Source organism: Podarcis filfolensis (assembly GCF_964270895.1).
Source record: "Podarcis filfolensis genome assembly, chromosome: 3".
NCBI classification, from domain to species: domain Eukaryota; kingdom Metazoa; phylum Chordata; class Lepidosauria; order Squamata; family Lacertidae; genus Podarcis; species Podarcis filfolensis.
This window is the reverse complement of record NC_139606.1, coordinates 25,377,714-25,397,273: the sequence shown is the minus strand read 5'-3', so window position 1 is coordinate 25,397,273 and position 19,560 is coordinate 25,377,714. Positions and strand designations below refer to the sequence as shown.

Here is a 19,560-nt window from a genome sequence, read left to right as displayed (position 1 = left end):
AACCTGGGCAGCATAGTTCAAAGCAAGGACTGCGGCACAAAACCTGCCCGGATAGCTGGCGCTTCTTCCTTGAGGTACCTTTTCCTGTCACTCCTGTTTCTCTGCTACAGACCTAAATTAGCTGTGAAGGAAACTTCTGCCAGGATGCATTGCTGGTAAAGGACAGGGCTTCCTGTTACATATCCTTACCCTATTACGAGAGAATTAAATGAATGCTTCTGTTGCCATTAGAGGATGTGACCTATAAATCTGTCTTACTTTAATCAATCATTCTGCAATATTTGCAGCATAACCTTTTCTGACATGACAAGGCATTCATTCTGTTTGAGACTTGGTTAAAACAACCAGTGTTTTGAAAAACATCCTGGCTGGAAGAGCTCTGAGCTGCAGTTTCTCACCCTTGGTTTGTGAGCTGATTAAGGACCATCCTGGTCCTTTTTTTCACTGCCCACATTCCCCTAAAGTCTTGAATGAGCAGCTTTACTCTTTCAGTTCTCTGAAGGTCACATTATGTATATTGGGGGGTGGGGGCAGAACCCCAATTCCATGCAACACTACAGACTGCATCTAATGGCAGCTTTGCCTTAGGAGAAAGTGTATCTGTTCAACAGGTTTTAGTTGATGCTGCCTACCTTACCTATTCAAGCTCTGAGGCATAGCTCAGTTAGTAGAGTATGAGACTCTTAATCTCAGGGCCGTGGGTTCAAGCCCCACATTGGGCGAAAGATTCATGCTCTTTTGTTGACCATTCCGGGTCGCCCAACCACTGCCATAGTGTCGTTTCTCCTGGCAGATCAAGAGCAGCAGATGACTGCAAAGGTTGCAAGGCTTCTAGCTAGGGCAATCAGAATAAGGTCCACTATTTGATTCCTGAGTCAGGACTGTGTTTTATATAACTGACTTTTGTTTTGTTCTGTGTATATCGCAATGCTTTTTTTTGCTATGGCCGACGGCTGATGCAAATAAAGTTTTATTCATTCACTCACTCATGCATGCATGCATTGCAGGGGCTTCATAGAATCATCGAATTGTAGAGTTGGGAGGGACCACTAGGTGACTCTCATGGTCCCTTCCGATTCTACAATTCTATGATTCTATGTCCTTACCTGCTGCTCCTACTCCCTACCTAGGGCTGTCTTGTTCTTGTTCCACCTCCTTTTTTCCTTAGCCTCTACCAATCCAAGGCCACCCTTGTCACAATCTGCAGAAAGGTCATTTCCTCATTGCAACTGAGATGGCCTCCAGGAACCCCCCATGCCGCTGCCACGTCATAGCAGCGGTGTCGAATACTGTTAAGTTATCTGTTTAGCAAAGGTTTTGAAATGTTTGTCACTGTCTGCCACTGCCACGGCAAAGCTGCAGCAACACAAGCGCTCTCCTTGGTCACCTCAACCACAGTGCCTCGCTCTGAGGTAGGACTCTGTCCTCTGAGCAAGGAGACGTGGGCTCTGCTGCCATGCCAGTGAAGACATTGGTCCATGCCCAGTCAATGAGTTGGTGAGTGTGCAGCAGCAGCAGCTATGGTGGACGCCCTTGCTTTCATAGCAGCCACAGTCAGCTGAATGCTGAACATGGCGGTGGCTATAGCAGCAGCACCAGATTTTGGATGGTGCGGGCAGTTCCCCCCGCACAGGGCACAGAGCCGAAGGGACACAACATTGAGGAGATCCATATTTGAGAAGAGCCATTTGGGGGCACCAATTTGTGGCCTCGCACCGGGCGCCTGATGACTTGCCTGGTGGCAGCAGTCAGGGGTAGGAAACACAGTCTGCTGCCCTTTGTGATCCACCAGACTTGAAGCCTGCGCCTCACCGTGCCACATTAGAGCACCAGCCCTGCTCATATTTATTCCAAGGCTTTCGCTTCTCAGGCAGCGTCCTTGTAATCGACGCCTCCATTAACACTTTCAGAAAAGTCGCTGCTTTTGATCACTGCCGACGGAAACATTACTATAATGCTGTCTATTACACATTTCCTCGATGCATGTGGAGCCCTGGAATTTCCTGAAAGTACTTATTGATGATCAAAACGCCATCCGCTTTTCAAGTACGTTGTGATCCTTAATTTGTAACAGTGAGATCACCTGGGAGTCGCACCTACCCATCCTTCAGAACTGTCATTGGAGAAGCTTGGATCTACATTTTAGCATCCCATCGCTACTTGTCCTCCAGTCCCATTTATTTGCTTTAACCATTCCTTTTCAGCTAGGTGGGCTTTGCTATGGTCTATTGACAGTTGTCGTATTCGGGGCTGGGAAGGAATTTCCCCCGCTCTGTAGGTTTCGCCTTCCCCATAGCACTAGTAGCAACTTTGGCGTTTAAGGCCTTGGGCGGAATCCTATAGTCTTTCATCCAATTGGGGTGTCATGAAATGGTGACTCCCCCACCCCCATTCCCTGTGGCGGCGTTAACAAGATACCCAGTGAGAGGGGTCTGGAGGAAAGTCTCAATCCAAAGAGCCAAGTGCGTAGGGCTAGTGGGCCATAGAGCTTCCCTCAGCGTTAGGCAGCCATTTGCGTACACCTGCATTTTGCAATGGTTCCTCCCCCAAATAGACCCTGTCATGCCTCAGTCCCCCAGGGACTGAGGGGATACATGCCCAGTGCATATGCCAAGGCTTTCTACATCTGAAATCAATAAAGTTGTGGCCATTTTAAATCCCAGACTGTTGTCATGACCATTCATTTACCATTCAGTGGTTAGGTTGTGGGGCTCTGCGGCTGGGCGTGCAACCACATTTTAGCATTCTGTAGCTACTTGTCCTCCAGTTCCATTTATTTGTTTTACAGTGGTACCTCAGGTTACATACGCTTCAGGTTACATACGCTTCAGGTTACAGACTCCGCTAACCCAGAAATAGTGCTTCAGGTTAAGAACTTTGCTTCAGGATGAGAACAGAAATCGCGCTCCCGCAGCACGGTGGCAGCAGGAGGCCCCATTAGCTAAAGTGGTGCTTCAGGTTAAGAACAGTTTCAGGTTAAGTACGGACCTCTGGAACGAATTAAGTACTTAACCTGAGGTACCACTGTATTTTGCTTGTAAGGCCTTTCAGAGACAGGGCCTTGTCTGTTTCATCCACCGCTCTTTTTCTTTCCTTTTTTCTGCTGGTCTGAAGCTTAACACCAAGGTGAGGAAGCTGGGTCTCTCCAGATATTATTAGACTCTGACCTCCATCCAGGTGTGTCCAGGTGTGATGGAAACTGAAGTCCAGCAGCATCTCTTCAGATGGTGCAGGACAGAAATAAAAATAAACATTTTCTTTAAAAAAAAAAAAAAGCCAGCAGTTTCTAGATTGGGAAAAGAAGAGCCAAGGAGAAGGCAGACTTGGTGTTAATTGAGTGAGTGCATTTCATGTGCACTTTTTTAAAAAAAAATGTAAATAGGGGGCTATGATTGTTGATTTACATCTTAACTACATCAAATACATTCCTTAAGGGTTCCTCTCATGCAATTAACATCACATGAAGTTCGGCCCTCAGAAACACACCGTAGCAACCAAGCTTGCCAGAATGTGGCAGGTTCTTCCAAATCTTTTTTTTTTTCCCCCCACAGGAAGGTATGTGGTGAGTGGCTGTGAGAGGGAGGGAGGACTGTTTTATGAATGGAGCACAAATCAATTGCAGACTTGGCAGGTTTCGTATTTCCTGGCTTCAGAAATGCCATACAGAATCAGAGCAGCTGGGATGAGTCTCACTAGGAGGGCAGCTGAACATCACTACAGTGGTACCTCAGGTTAAGAACTTAATTCTTTCTGGAGGTCTGTTCTTAACCTGAAACAGTTCTTAACCTGAGGTACCACTTTAGCTAATGGGGCCTCCCACTGCCGCGCGATTTCTGTTGTCATCCTGAAGTGCTTAACCCAAGGTACTATTTCTGGATTAGCAGAGTCTGTAACCTGAAGCGTCTGTAACCTGAAGCGTCTGTAACCCGAGGTACCACTGTAATGCTTTTGTAACAGCACCACGAGCATGAGATGAAGTAAGGGCAAAGCAATTGGCCAATGGATTTCAGTTTCCAAGTTGAACACTTCCACAAATTGACCTATCGGCCCTGTAATCTTGGGGCTGAGTCTCAACAGCGAGCAGCTGCCCCACTTCCTGTTCTATCTCCAGGCTTGACTCAAAATGTTGACACTTCCCTTCAGAGCTGTGGGCAACGGTACCAGAATTAGCTTCCCCCACATCAGCCAGTCTTCTTTGGTAGGCCCTCCTACCAAAGGTGCTGCCTGAGATGAGGTGGGTCATTTTTAATGGTGGCATCCTACTTGTGGAATGCTCTCCTCAGTGGTGTCTGCCTGGCTCCTTCCTTGCAGCAGGGGCCATGGGATGGAGCTGCAGAATGGCCCTTCCATTGCCGCCATTGCTGTATCTTGCGTGGAATGAGCAGTGGGGACAGAGGCACCCATGGGAGTACCAAATTGGCTTGGGCAGTACTTCTATGGAGCCTCCACCTTTCCAACACCCTGCCCAACCACAGCTCCATCCAGGTGTGCACTGTAGTGGCACAGGTGAGAGGAAGAGGGGTTGTCACCTGCCATTACCAGCCGCATTGTTGTTTATTTTTTGCACCCAACAAGAAAACATTTCACAGATTTTCCCATGGTGTTTTTTTTTTTTAAATAGTTTTAGTCTCTCAGAACTTGACTTTTTAACACAGCTGGGCCCATGGGTAAAAAATTTACAACTGAAAATTACGGCAATGGGAATCTCCCCATCCAAATTACTAGAGCAGGATATAGTCCCAGCTAAAAGAACAGTAACCTGTAAACTAGAGGAGATGGACTTGCAGCAGAAAATGATCTTGGGCAATGGTACCTGCTCACCTCTAAACCTTGGTTTATTACCCCTCTTAAGGCTCCCAAACTATTTGAATTCCTTGACTTCTTCGGCTCATAGATATGCCTTTGTAAAGGCAAGATTCAACACCTTCCCATCGAACGTGCTGAGAAATAGATTCTCCAATGGACAGATATCGCTCTTATGTGATTGTAATTGTGGGGTACCGGAATCGTTGCATCACATAATTCTTGACTGTGCTCTTCACTCATCGGCCAGGAGCAAGTTTCTCGCTCAATATCTAAAGGGAATTGCCGATGATACGAATGAAGCCAAACTGAGATATCTATTAAATGATGATGACCCCCTAAGATCACTCATGGTTGCCAGATTCTTGATCAGCGTCCTATCCCTAAAGAAGAGAAACGGACTCCTGTGCGGCTCGGATAATCCCTTTAAACTATGATCTATGTTTTAGGTTGTAATTAGGTGATATCACCATGGATGTCTTTTACTAATTTATAAGCAGAGGGTGATATTTATGTTACAAATTTTATGTAATGTATGATGTTGGTCCTTTGTTTTTTGTTTTGCTTTGGTTCTTGTCTGTTGTTTGTAAGTTTTTGGCAGTTTTAAATTTGGAGGTTTAAGTACATTATGTTGGTATGGGAAACTGTTGTGTGATGGGCCAATGGCCGTAATAAAGATCAATACAATACAATAAATTAACACAGCTGGGATCAGGGGGTTGTTAATGTTACTTATTTATTTTTAATGTCATACTTTTTTAAAAAAATGGATAATGATAATTGTAAGCTACCCCGGGAATAAAACCCTTTTTTGAAGTTCAAAGTAGATATTGAATGAATGAATGAATGAATGAATGAACGAGCCTGAATGCAGTAAAAAAAAGTTAAACACTGCATATGAGCAATGTTTTACCGATATAGCAGCATAAAACGATAAAAAATTAAGCGATAAAAAGACAAGGTGATAACGCATTATGAACGTAAAAAGTAGGACGTAGTGTGTCTATCGGCGTTATCGTTCCTTAATCCTTCCGTAACATTGAAAAACATGGGTGCAGATCCGCCCTAAGACTTTTATGCTTCTGCAAGCCAGATTTTTTAAAAACTTCCCAAAAGAGGGATAGCTTTGGAGTCAATTGCAGACATAGTGCCTTGATATGATCTTGTCGTCTGTGGATTCCATTGCATTGCATTTCTAAAATTGCTGCACGGTGGCAAAATCATTCATCTTAACCCACCTAACTGCAAGATAGGCGATATTCTCATTTGATTTATGTTTAGGCCAGGAGTGCCGCCTTAAGTAATTTCAAAAGTGAATTTGGTGCATTATTCTTAATAGTGTAGTCAGATATACACAAACAAAGGGTGTGTGTGTGTGTGTGTGCAGTTACATATTAGATTCTCCTTTGCAGAAACCAGGGTTTTTCTTCATGTTGGTACCTACCAGAGATGGATGTTACTAGCCTTCTGAATTCTAATGAGATCACAGCTGAAGGCAATGCAGTTATACAGAAGTGCAAACATCATCCATGCCCTTTTTGTTAGCTGTTTTCCCTCTGGACGTAGATCAATTTATTTCAAGCTGCATTTCTGTGTTGTTGTTTTCGGAAAGACGAGTTTCTGGATAAGATCAAATTTAAGGGTGCCTCAAGATGAAGTATCTCCAGCGTTATGCATTTTGGGCAGATGTTATTAGTGTGGAGCATTGCACATTATCAATTTATATATACATTTCGGTGGCAGGAGGCAGCCCTCTTGTGGCTCAAAGAATGTAAAGCAAGAGCTGTTCAACGAAAGAGCAACATTGGCAATTATGCAGAACGCAAACTCACTGTTTCCAGCGGAATCACTTGCTCTTGTTGTTGCTTAGTCGTTTAGTCGTGTCTGACTCTTCGTGACCCCATGGACCAGAGCACGCCAGGCACTCCTGTCTTCCACTGCCTCCCGCAGTTTGGTCAGACTCATGTTTGTAGCTTCGAGAACACTGTCCAACCATCTCATCCTCTGTCGTCCCCTTCTCCTTGTGCCCTCCATCTTTCCCAACATCAGGGTCTTTTCCAGGGAGTCTTCTCTTCTCATGAGGTGGCCAAAGTACTGGAGCCTCAGCTTCAGGATCTGTCCTTCCAGTGAGCACTCAGGGCTGATTTCCTTCAGAATGGATAGGTTTGATCTTCTTGCAGTCCATGAGACTCTCAAGAGTCTCCTCCAGCACCATAATTCAAAAGCATCAATTCTTCGGCGATCAGCCTTCTTTATGGTCCAGCTCTCACTTCCATACATCACTACTGGGAAAACCATAGCTTTAACTATACGGACCTTTGTTGGCAAGGTGATGTCTCTGCTTTTTAAGATGCTGTCTAGGAAGTAAAAAATCACCCCCTTAAATTAGGGTGGAATGGAAAACCACAGTGGGCTATTTCTAATAGTCATGGTGTTATATATATTATATAAAGCATAAGCCTGGATAAAGTGAAGAATATCTGCAATGCAAATATCAATTCTATTAAATACCACCCATTGCCAGGTAGACTGTGCCACAAGCAGCCAGACTTCTGTTAAATGCTGCAAGTGGATTAACTCTCATTTGCAGTAACCAAAACGGTATTAACCTCCATCTAATTTCTAATGGTCTGGCACATACTATGCATTTGACGCATGCTGCACTGAGATATAAAAATAACAAATTATTGGTTGAATTACATGTAAAATGAAAAAACAAATTAGCATTAGCCACTCCCATCTCCTCCACTAAGGATTTCCTAAGGAGCAAAGTTAATTCTGAAAAACACAAAAAGTCTCCTCAAAACATGCTTGGCTTTTGACAGGAAACCCCTAAGGCACAGTCTGATAAATGGTAGAGTGAGGGCCCTGTGTGTGGCTCACAGGAGACCTTTGGAAAGGAGAAGGGATATGTGAATGGGATCATTAATAGCAAGAAGGGTCTACTGAAAAATGTTTAAAGTGTCTCCTCCTGGTCAATGGAAGCTCTTTCTAGAACTTCTATGGCGTCAGGGCTATTAGAAGACACCTCCTTCCTTTTCTTAGATTGTTTGTTTCTGGAAAATATAATCATTTGTGTGTGTGTGTGTGTGTGTGTGTGTGTGTGTATTTCATACCAATAAACACACTTAACCAGAAAATGATGTACGATTCATCAGAATAATTGCACATTTTGTGATAAATTCATCTATTCTCAATTCTCTTCTATGTTCTTGTATTGCCGCCATCAAGACAACAGTTGTAGCCCAAGGCCCCCAAGCCCTTCCCCAGTAAATAACTTCAAACAGACACATAATTTTAGTTTAAGTTTTTGGGCAAAATTCAGGCCACAACTTTATTGATTACAAAACAAATTGAGCGGTATTGGCCTAGGCATTGGTCAGGGACTATAACTGACTCCTGCCTCTCTGCCAGGCAGTCTGAAAGGGTAAACACCAAACGAGGGAGCAACATTGGTGAAGATCGATGGAAGCTCACCCCGGGGTTCCTGTGGTCTTGGCATGGCCCCAGCCCAAGTGGGCTTCGGACGAGATCCAGGACCTCCAGATTCCTTTACCGGAATACCCTATTCTGGAGGGGCAAGTGATGGCCACACCTCCCCTCCCACACATTTCTATAAACCAATGCCTAACCGCCAAACCTTACAAGTTGTGACGATTGCTAAAGGGGTAGGTGAAAACCAAGTGGCTAAAGCCAATCTGCCAAACGGAAAAATTCCTACCCAGCCCCTGCTCCAAAGCAGGTGACCCAATCCAAAGCAAGGCCAAAGCAGCAGCACCTAAAATAGGGAGGGAGGGAGGGTGTTCAGCAGCGCGAAGCAAGTGCCCCACCCCCGTCGTGCTGCCGTATTTATAGGACCCCGGGATCATGCCACCTGCCTCAATTGGCCCAAACAGCCAAGCACATTCCCAGGGCCCAACAGACAAGGCTTGGGCCATTCCTAGCAACAACACACCCCATGGGGGTGGCTTAAGGGTCCCGAGCGCAACCAGGACCCTCAATTTAGGAGGATCCCATATTCCTCCAAGGTGGCATTTGGCCTGCCAGAAGCCTGACTCTGCACCCACTCTATTGTTTACATAAAGGTAAAATGAGGAACCTGATTTCTAGGAATTGATTATTGTTTGACTAATCCCCTTGTTGGCCAACGGTTTTGTGTTTTAGATAGCCACGCAGAAATGTTTTCGATTCCAAGGTTACTAACATAGAAGAGATATTAGCCTGATTTCCAGAATGTTTCTGTTTGAGAACAATTTCAAAAGATATGCACGTAATCTGCTTTGTTCAATCCACATCTCCAACGTTTATCCAACCCTAACTTGTATATTAAGTTCCATTTATAAGGCGTTAAATACCATCGATAGAGGGTTTTTTAATAGTTCTGCCTAAGGTCTCCTGAAATTATATTAGAATGGAAGTTGTCCCCAATCCAGTTCCATGGTTTCCTGGTTATTCTTTGATCCATATCTTGCACCCATTTTCTCATATATGTACCCTGGTTCTGATCCAAATTCAGCCAAACCATGGTTAAGTTTGGGGAAAGAGTATTCATATCTTTTGCACTATGTAGGAAAGACCTGTTTTGTGTGAAAAGCTTTGCATCATTCCAAAAATATTTTACATCCTGGCTCCCAAGTGAATTACACCTCTTTTCTTGTATCTATGTCAGGATCCCAGTGCGATGCCACGGCCGACTTCGCAGGATCTAGCAGGATTCTGGGACTTGTTACAGCTTTCAATTGAAGATGTCAGTATGAAGTTTGATGAACTGCACCAGCTGAAACTGAATGAATGGAAAATAATAGAATCACCTGAAAGGAAGGTAAGCAAAATATGTGCAGACAAGCTCCTTTTCAATTGGCACTGACATGTGCAACCTTCTTGTGTTACTAACATCCCATTGATCTTTCAAGTCTGAATTTATTTCCAGTTCAGCCAGTTATTTCACATTGTACTTTAGTGGGTGTGGGGGGGGGGGGAGTTCCAGCGGCAAATAAATAAATAAATTACCGTATTTACTGGAATCACCTTTTTTTGGCCAAATTACGTTTGAAAAAATTAAGGTGCGCATTAGATTCGATGGCACATTTACATTCACCAGCAAATACTGGTTTCAAGGTTCTGAAAATTGAGCTGCCCATTAGATTCGATGGCGCATTAGACTCGAATAAATACAGTAAAATATGGATCAGCAATGCTTGCCCACTCTCCATTAATGGGAAATTCCTAATGTTGACAAAACTGTAGTTTATTTGGTCTAATTGATGCTTTGAGTCTTTGATTCTGCAAGATTAATTCTGAGGGATGGCTGCACAGGAGGAAGCGCACATGACATCTACTGCCCACGTTTGTTGCTCCTAATCCTATCCTCGACTATACTGTAGATAGGTGCCGCATTCTTCTTAGACCCAGTAATCCTATGGCTCACAGGAAGCATCAGGTCTTCCTTTCTGAGGCTGGAATCTGGTGTTCCTATCCCTGGAAAAAATGTCAGTAGCACTATGGGTAGTTTGGAGGCATATCAGGGTATTCCCCAAACCTGGAGAAGGGGAAAAACTATGTCAGCTCAAGAACTGACAATGAGAGGAAACTTTAATTCTACACACACACACACACAGAGAGAGAGAGAGAGAGAGAGAGAGAGAGAGAGAGAAGCAGAACACAAAGGGCTTTAGAAGGATTGTTCAGCTTCCCTTGGTTTCTGTGCCTGCACATTTCATCCACTTTGGCCAGGAGGGGGGAAAGTTATGCTAGGTTTTTGGTTCCCCATTCTAGTAAATGGGGAAACACAAAGCTGACTTTTTATACAGAGGGGCTCAAGACACAAAAAAACCCGGTGAGAGTATAGAGCAACAGATCAGATTTTTTAAAAAATACACAGATACTGATGCAAGGTGACTCATGGGGCCCATCCAAACTCCCAATAACCAAAGCAAACTCCTCATCCTCTTAGGTAGTTGGTCATCGACTACTAGTCATGCTGGCTATATATTGGAAAATCATGGAGGCAATTTACCTCTGAATACTAATTGCTAGAAACAACAGTGGGAGAGTGATCCTACCCTCATGTCTTGCTTGAGAAGCCCATGGTGAGAAGCCCATGATGTTTGGTCACTGTGACAAACAGGAAGTTGGACCAGACAGGCATTCATCTGGTCCAGCAGGCTTCTTCTTATATTCTTATATATAGCTGGTAGAAAAACTTGGGAGCTTTCCATTGTTTGCTGATGAAACTCAAAGGCATTGAACATTACACAGGTAGTAGTGCGAGTAAGAGTAATCTAACAGAGATGAACAGAGCTGCAGAAAAGTTGGGCTGCACTTGCAGCCAAATGCAATGGGGAAATCCTGACATGGGATGGAATATTTAGATAAGGCAAGGACTTCATCTGGAATTGCTACGAGCTACTAATCATGATGACTATGTTCTACATCTACTGCTGGAGGCAGTATGTTTCTGAATACCACTTGCTGGGAATCAGTGGTATAGCATGGGTTGCCAGTGCCCAGGGCTGTGCAGAGGAAGGGAGGGAAACAGACCAGGTATGCATGTGCATTGAACTGCCTAAGGCATCCACGTCAGCTAGGAGATTGCAGCCACAGAAATAAGAAAAGAAGAGTTGTTCTGTTGTCTGAAGAGGTCACATGGAGAAGCCATTTTCAATGGAGACCAACGACGGAAGTGCACAGCTGTATTGAGGCAGCACTGGGTGTTGAAATTTTGCGCCCCTAACAATTTTGCACCTGAGGCAACCGCCCCTGTGCACCCCTTCCCATGCTACACCACTGCTGGGAATTGCAGGTGTGCAGACTGTACTTGCACTCTAGTCCTGCTTGCTGGTTTCCCACAGGCATCTGGTTGGCCACTGTGGAAACAGGATGCAAGACTAGATGGGCCATTTTCCTGGTCACAGGCTCACATTATGTTCTTATGCTAGGGTGTGCCTGACAATAACTAATGTTAAGGGTCTTAATGTAGAGAAGAGAATAGAGATGAGCGCACAGCGACAATCTCATATTTATCAGAAGCCAAACAAAGTATAATGGGTCAAATTAAAAAGCAAGTCTTTTAGATAGTCTTTCCACCACTCCCTCAATTTGAGAATATGTAATTCTGTGTAGGGAAGAAGACTGGGTGCCATCCAGTCAAAAGGAGGCACTTCTGAGTCCTATTGATTTCAGTGGGAGAGTTAAAATGTGCTTAACACACACTCTCTCTGATTGAAATCAATAGCACCCTCTGTTTCCAAAAGACTGAACAAGCTTCAGCAATTTTTAATAGGGTTGCAAGTGGACCTTGTGGAAAATAAGTATTCCACTCTGCTTCCAAGTAAAGTAAACACAAATTGATCTGGCAAGGTAATTCCTCAGGGTTGCCAGCATTAATGAAATCTCTTTGGGGGTTTCCATGGGTTTAATAATGGATGCCATTTTTGGATTTACTTGCGACGAGCATGTTCACAAATAGAAAAGAAAACATTCTGCAGCTTATATTTATGTAGGGCTGGGGGGTGACAAGAAGGGAAACATCGGTGTGTGCTTTGATCATACACGATTCAGCTGCCATGCTCCCAACGGCTATTCTCCACAGGGAAACAGCACTTATGACCCAGAATGGAGCTCATCAGATGTTACTTCTGTTAAGGATAGTGGTGTAATTTCCTGAAATGGGAATGTTTGCTTATGTTGAATTGTTGTTTATTTTTAGCATGAGGTTTGGCAGTAGCTCTCATGTGATTGGCTGACTGCGAGTCACCAGAGAGAGGCATTCCATTCTGTTGTGACTGTTATTCCAGTAACTATCGTTTTTAACTTTTTGCTGCTTCTGCTCTCTCTCTCTCTCTCTCTCTCTCTCTCTCTCTCTCTGTGTGTGTGTGTGTGTGTGGAAAATGGCTGCTGAGAGAGGTTTCTCAGGATACAGCTGACGACAGTGTGTGTTAGTGTGATCTGTCTGAAGTGAAACAGAGGAGTTCCCTAAACGTTAATAGGGAGAAACCTGAGCATGAGATTGTAAATATATTCTTCTAAATTATATGTTTATGCAGTGCTTTTTTCTGGGGTATGCAGGGGGTACCCCTAAGTATTTTGTGGATCTTTGTACTTTTGTCCATTTACTGTATTTATTTTTCCCGATTTGAACTATAAAATGGTGATTTTCTTGAGTCAAAATGAGAGTACCCCTAAATATTTTCTTAGGAAAAAAAGCACTGTGTTTATGAAAGTAAAAGGTTTTTTAAATATAGAGTCTGGACATTGCATATCTCATTCATAGATAAATAGATAGATAGATAGATAGATAGATAGATAGATAGATGATAGATAGATGATAGATAAATAAATAAATGTAAAGGGACCCCTGACCATTAGCTTCAGTTGCGGACAACTCTGGGGTTGCGGCGCTCATCTCGCTTTATTAGCCGAGGGAGCAGGCGTACAGCTTCCGGGTCATGTGGCCAGCATGACTAAATCACTTCTGGCGAACCAGAGCAGTGCATGGAAACACCATTTACCTTCCCGCTGGAGCGGTACCTATTTATCTACTTGAACTGTGACGTGCTTTTGAACTGCTAGGTTGGCAGGAGCAGGGACTGAGCAACAGGAGTTCACCCCGTCATGGGGATTCAAACCGCTGACCTTCTGATCGACAAGCCCTAGGCTCTGTGGTTTAACCCACAGCGCCACCCGCGTCCCATAGATAGATAGATAGATAGGTAGATAGACAGATAGACAGATAGATATAGACAACAACAAGAAGAAGAACAACAACAACTTCCTCCATGCAATCACATGGACATGTAACATTTCACACAAAAGCATTAGCAAATGTCGGAACTTGCCCTACAGTAGCGCTTGATCTTCTTTGGCTTCTTTGTTCAATTCCTTTTATTCTTATTCTTATTCTTTTATTCTTTATTCTTATTCTTCTTTTTCAATACTAGGAAGAAAGAAAGGTTCCTCCTCCAGTACCAAAGAAGCCCCTCAAAGGAAAATTCCCTATCACGCGAGAGAAGTCTCTAGACCTGCCTGACAGACAGCGCCAAGAAGCCCGGAGGCGCCTCATGGCTGCGAAACGAGCGGCATCTTTCCGGCAGAATTCAGCCACAGAGCGTGCAGACAGCATCGAGATCTATATCCCAGAGGCCCAAACAAGGCTTTGAGGACTAGAACACTGCATAGTTTCTCCATCTTTTTTTAAAAAGACAAAATGAAAGCAAAACGCTTGTACAGTTTGTCTCTTCCCTGCTCATTTCCCCCCTGCCTTTGGTCACAATTTCCCCTACTGAATGATCCTTAGTGTCGTGTCCTTTGTGCCACGAGCGCAGCGGAATGCTTTCGGTTTCCTCAGAATTTGCTGAGCCTCTTGCAAGAACTGCTGTTCTTTTCTCTCCATTTCTCTCTCCTTTCCTTTCCTTTCCTTTCCTTTCGATATTTATTATCAGACTGAACAATCAGCTCCAAAGGATAGGGCTTGTTGAGACCTTACTTATCCAATATGTTCTCAGAGGACAACAAGAAACACCTCTTGAGATGGAACCCAGCTCACCCTTTTTGTTTGTTATTTATATTTTTATAAATTATGTGATATCTAGGGATAAGAATAACAGACTTTCAATTGGGTGCATCTCACCGTTCACCAGAGGCATTAGCTATTCCAAGTAGAAGGTGCTACAAATGTCAAGAGAGAGAAAGAAAGAAAGAAAGAAAGAAAGAAAGAAAGAAAGAAAGAACCCATCTCTTTCTCCTCTCCTAGTCCCTTGCCTTGTATCTGGCTAAAGATTCTGCCCATGTGTTCTCCCATTCGGCTCATCTTTGTTACTGCAAAATAACAGTAGCCTATCATCTCATATTGAGTTGAGTTTTTTTGGAGATGAACAGGGATATCCAGCCATTAACCTCCAACATTCATCAGGAACAAAGAAGCATGGAAATATTTTCATATTGGGGAAGTCCAGCGCAGAGAGAAATACCCACTTGGAGAAGTCAGAAGGAGAAATGCAAAAAGAGTGGGACTTGAGTAATTAAAAAGAGGGAAGAGGGAAGCCTTAAGAGTTTAGATCTTCTGCAGCAAGATGTGAAAAGTTCGATTCTAACTCCTTTGGAACATTCACTACATTTTAAACAGGTTTTTTTTTTAATAAAAATGTTGTATCTATTTTGCTTGCAAACATGATTGCAAAATTCAAAAGCGATGCTACATGACGTGTAATATTTGAGGTCTCAAAATGCTATATCAATTGAGTTTTCAGGGTATCCTTTAAAACAAAATACAAAAAAAAAACCTTTGCTTGTTTAAAATGCCAGTTGTGATGTTGTAACCAGTTTAAGAAAATATGAATGTGAGTGGTAAGTATATCTCAGTTTAAATGGTAATCTTAAGGTGAAAAGGTGAACTGTGGCTTACGTTTGTATTTTTTTCCAGAATTCTTTTTCCCCCTATGCAGTATTAGTTTTTTTTAAAAAAAATAAACATAAGGAAAAGTGTCTTGATTGTTTCAGACTTAAAGAATGCCATTTCAGGAATGGAATGACTTCTAGATATGGAATGTAAGAAAAGAAGTTTGTTCTCCAAGCCCTTGATAAACACCAAGGCACAAGCTAGGAAAAAAATATATTCTGGAATGAAATAAACACTATAATAGATTTACTCTAATGTAATTACCTTCTCAAAGGTTATGATCCTAGGTGTGTGGTTTTTAAAAAAAAAATGTTTTCAGGTGAAGACGCAAGAAAACATATCCCACAGATCCTGAAATAAGGATTATGTAATATATAAAAAAAATATCAAAACTGAATGAAATCCATGAGACAAAATTCTGTTATCAGTTTTATTTGAACAATATGTATTTATTAGCCATAGGCAGAACAGCTACTTAAACTATACTACAGCACTTTGGTTTTTCACTTTGATGAGCACTTTAAATATGTAACTTTGCAAAGCCCTTCAGCTTGAAAATGCTAGAAGTTATAGGAGGTTAAAGCAGATCTGAAAATGGGTTTTCTCATCCCCCCTCCATCCCTTTTCCTCCAACGTGTTTTGTTACGCATGCGTTCTTATTTTAGGGCAAAGCTGATATAAGCATGTTTAGCTTCGAGATATGAATCTTTAGAGTTGAATGTTTGAGAAAGGAGAGAACACTGTTAATTGAGCCTGATCTCTTATGTAGATTTTACCAAATAGCCTTAAAACTGAATTTGGAAGCAAAAAACCAAGAGGAATGTATATCACTAAAAATGCAAAAAAATAAAATAAATAAAAAATATTAATAACAATAACAATCCTAAACTATTCTTCTGTAAAGATTAGGATATCCCCTTCCCTAGAGCATTCAAAGAGTTTCTGTACATCAATTTATAGGTAGTGTACAATATTAATGCTGCTTATTGTTCTGTTTCCAATGCAAGCATATTTGCAGGTCTAGGCAAATTAAAAAATGATGTTTTGTTTCAAGTGGAACTGCTAATTAGAAGTATTTACATGAAAGTAAAGGAACGGAGTATGAATTTCCTAGAGACAGCAGATTTGGAAAATATCTTGCTTGTTTCTTCCTTGTCCCACCACTTCCCTATTATGGCTATGGATATGTTTTTATCTCATTTTTTGAACAGATGTTGCCAAATCACATGTGCTTTTCTCCTTTGAGCAATCCTATGTAAATCAGGGCCTGGTGGTAATAAGGTAATCTGCATTTGATTCCCCCTACCGTATATACTACATGCAAAGCTAAACAGTTTTTAAAGAGTCCACACTTATTAAGTGTACCGTCTAATTCATCAAATATTATTTGCACATAAAACCTCATTCACTCTGAACTCATTTTGCAGGAGCTGTGCTCAGGGGATTTGCGCTGCAAGGTTGAATCTGCACTGGAGTGTTTCCGTGGCTTGTACATTATCAGCCAGGCATTTTTCCTCTGCCTCCAAAAAGTGCCCAGCAATGCACAGAACTCTGAATAAACACACGAGCAGAAAAGAAACACAAATGCACATGCAAGATCACACTCAATTAACATGAAATGCATTTTGGCCCTATCTCTTATTTATTTATGGAGACCTCTTTAAAGGGAAGCTAACTTCCAGTGCAGGCGAGACCTTTGATTTGAAGCATTCTTATTTATTTCCTTATTTATTTTACTGCCATGTTTTTAAATATATATATATATATATACTTTTATTAGTAAGGAAGGCACAACTCATAAAAGGTAAAGGAGGCCATTGTTAAGTGAGACGCTAATTTTGCATCTTGTTCATGCAATGATGTTGAACAGGATCCTTTGCCTCTGTGTGTGCTCCCATGTCCCCTGTTTGTTCCACTTCTGTTCCAAAGAATAATTTTTCAAATGTAAACCAGATGCCTTCTGCTGATTCTGATAAAATGTTACCTGTTCACAAGTAAAGTTTTTAAGTGCAATATATATCCGTTTTCATTTTGTACAGGAAAGATGAAATGAATAATGGCAGGTCATAAGCCATGCTTTCTCATGTGTTGTACTTTTAATTTGTTGGGTGGTAGGAAACTGAAATGGATGTTTGTCGTAGTGTTGCAAGTCAAGCAGCCCCAGTCTAGAAGAAATGGCAAAGGTTACATAGAGAACATTACTAGAGCTGAAGTCTGTTGTATGAATAGAGATGTGATATGTAATTGTGTACTACAGCAGAGTTGAAAATGTACAATTTTCAGTTCCTTCTTCAAGACAGGGTGAGGTTCCCATTTTGAGAATGAGGGTTTACAAAATAATATTAGGCAGACAGGCTAACAGCTCAGTCCTGTGCATGTCTACTCAGAAGCAAATCACCTTGAGTTCAAGGGGATTTACTCCCAGGCAAGTGGGTGTAGGACTACAGCCTAGTTGCTCTTTCATAGTCTGTGAGGTTACATTTGACTAATAGCACAAACTTATGTATGTGTCCAGTGCAGCTTCCTCCAAAGCATGCAAAGGATTACAGTGCCTAAATACACAACATGGAAATGAGTCCTATTGATACAATGAGACTTACTTCTGAGTAATAGGAATTACACTATAAAGCTGTGGTCTGAGCACACACACCTGTGAATAAGTCGCATGGGGAAAACCAGGACTTACCTCTGAGTAAACATGCATAGCATCAGGCGCTATGGAACAAATTATTTTGGGCTAAGCTAGAAAATATTCTAGACTTGCTTTTTACAGTGTTATGGCTTGCAATCTGTATCATTTGCATTCCATTGTATGTCAGCCATATGTAGTCATCTTTATTTATTTCTTTTATCATTGAGAGAGCTATGCCCACCCTTCAGATACACGTGTTTTGGTAGTTTGCTACTTGATTGATCAGAATGGCCTTTATTGAATAAACGTGCAAGGATAGAGATGTCGCTGAGTGTAAAACCAAAAACTGTGTCTTGCAACTTCCAAGCTGGGTCCTCAGAAATGAAGCGCGTGATGGTTCTCGTGGACTGAATTCTCGAGAATCGGCTAAAGTAATTCAGAGGAAAGGTGGGGCTTTCATGTAGAAGATGCTACCCCGGGAAAAGCTTTGGCTTGTGGAAGTTGCTGTTTTATCATTCAAAGTGCTATATGTGCCCATTGAAGGTGCCCCAGGCAAGCCATGATGCATGGGCTTGCTCATTCTAGTCAAAGGGTGAGGAAACATCCCCTCTTTTCTCACTCCATCCAACCTGCCATATGAACCTTATAGCTCAGGCCTCAGGGAGACAGGGATTTACAGGAAAGTGGAAGGGAACGAGGATCACTGTCCCCCCCCCCAAAAAAAATTTCTATATAGCACTAGAGGCTTAGGTTTGGGGATGCCATGAATCTGAGAGTTTAAAGCTATAGGGAGGGCAGGAATGTGGAGAACAGGAAAAGGTGTTCTTTTCCCGCTGTCCTGAAACATCACACAGTGCCAGGACACGAGTCGCTTGTGGCACACATTCCCACACAACACTACGTCATCCCCCAGGATCTTGAGCAGTTATAGACTTGAGCAGGTCGATTCTTTGTTCTCCGCTTCTCCCACACTCCCATCAGTTGACACCTCTGCACTCCATATGTCCTAGATGCTCACAGGTCCTTCTCTCTCTCTCTCTCTCTCTCTCTCTCTTAATCTGAAAACTTCTGGGTGTCTTAGGAGTCCCTCTAGTACGTAGAAGCCTCTATGTTATTTTGGGGTGGCCCTGTTGCCAAACGGATATGCACTTCGCCACATGAGTTTGTTTATTAGAGGGTAATGGTCATACAGACCCTGGTAATGTTATGCTACCCTCACTCTGCACATGTTCCAGAGGCAGTAGAGCCACAAATGGTCAAAGAAGACCTTGGAACCTCTGGACCCAAAGACCTCTCCTTCCCTTGCCACACCTCCAGAAAGGGCGTCCTCCTTTCCCCCTTCCATTGGTGTCAAAAGGAAGGGAAATTTGTGGGATAAGGAGCAGGGGGAAATGTGGGGGGAAATCCACCCTCTTCACCTTCCGCTCTGGGCAGAGTGAGGAGGGCAATAGATGCAGCAAATGCCCTGCTGTGAATCCCCCCCCCCACACTCCTGGGTACATAGGATTGCTCAGTTAGAGATTTTCTATTGCGTTTGTAGCCTTCAGTTCTCTGTTTGTGATCAGATAGGGCTATCACTAACATTATTATTAGTGTTGGAGTTATATAATAGTTTTGCACACACGCACAAAAAGTGCATGAGTCGGAATGATCTACAGCTCAGTGGCAGAACAGATCCCTTGCATGCAGAAAGTACCAGGATCAATCCTTGACATATCCAGGTCACAGG

General features: G+C 42.7%; 1 protein-coding gene across 12 annotated transcripts in view; it reads left to right on the top strand.

Moving 5' to 3' along the window:
* DLGAP2 (DLG associated protein 2) overlaps positions 1-17,269 on the top strand; it is a 406,771-nt gene extending 389,502 nt beyond the window's left edge. For all 12 annotated transcript variants that reach the window (XM_083607163.1, XM_083607164.1, XM_083607158.1 and 9 more), the window contains 2 exons: positions 9,473-9,625; positions 13,743-17,269. In XM_083607163.1, coding sequence (XP_083463289.1) covers positions 9,473-9,625; positions 13,743-13,961 — 372 coding nt within the window. In that variant the 3' untranslated portion in view covers positions 13,962-17,269. The remainder of the gene's footprint in view (positions 1-9,472; positions 9,626-13,742) is intronic.
* Positions 17,270-19,560: the final 2,291 nt, after the last annotated feature.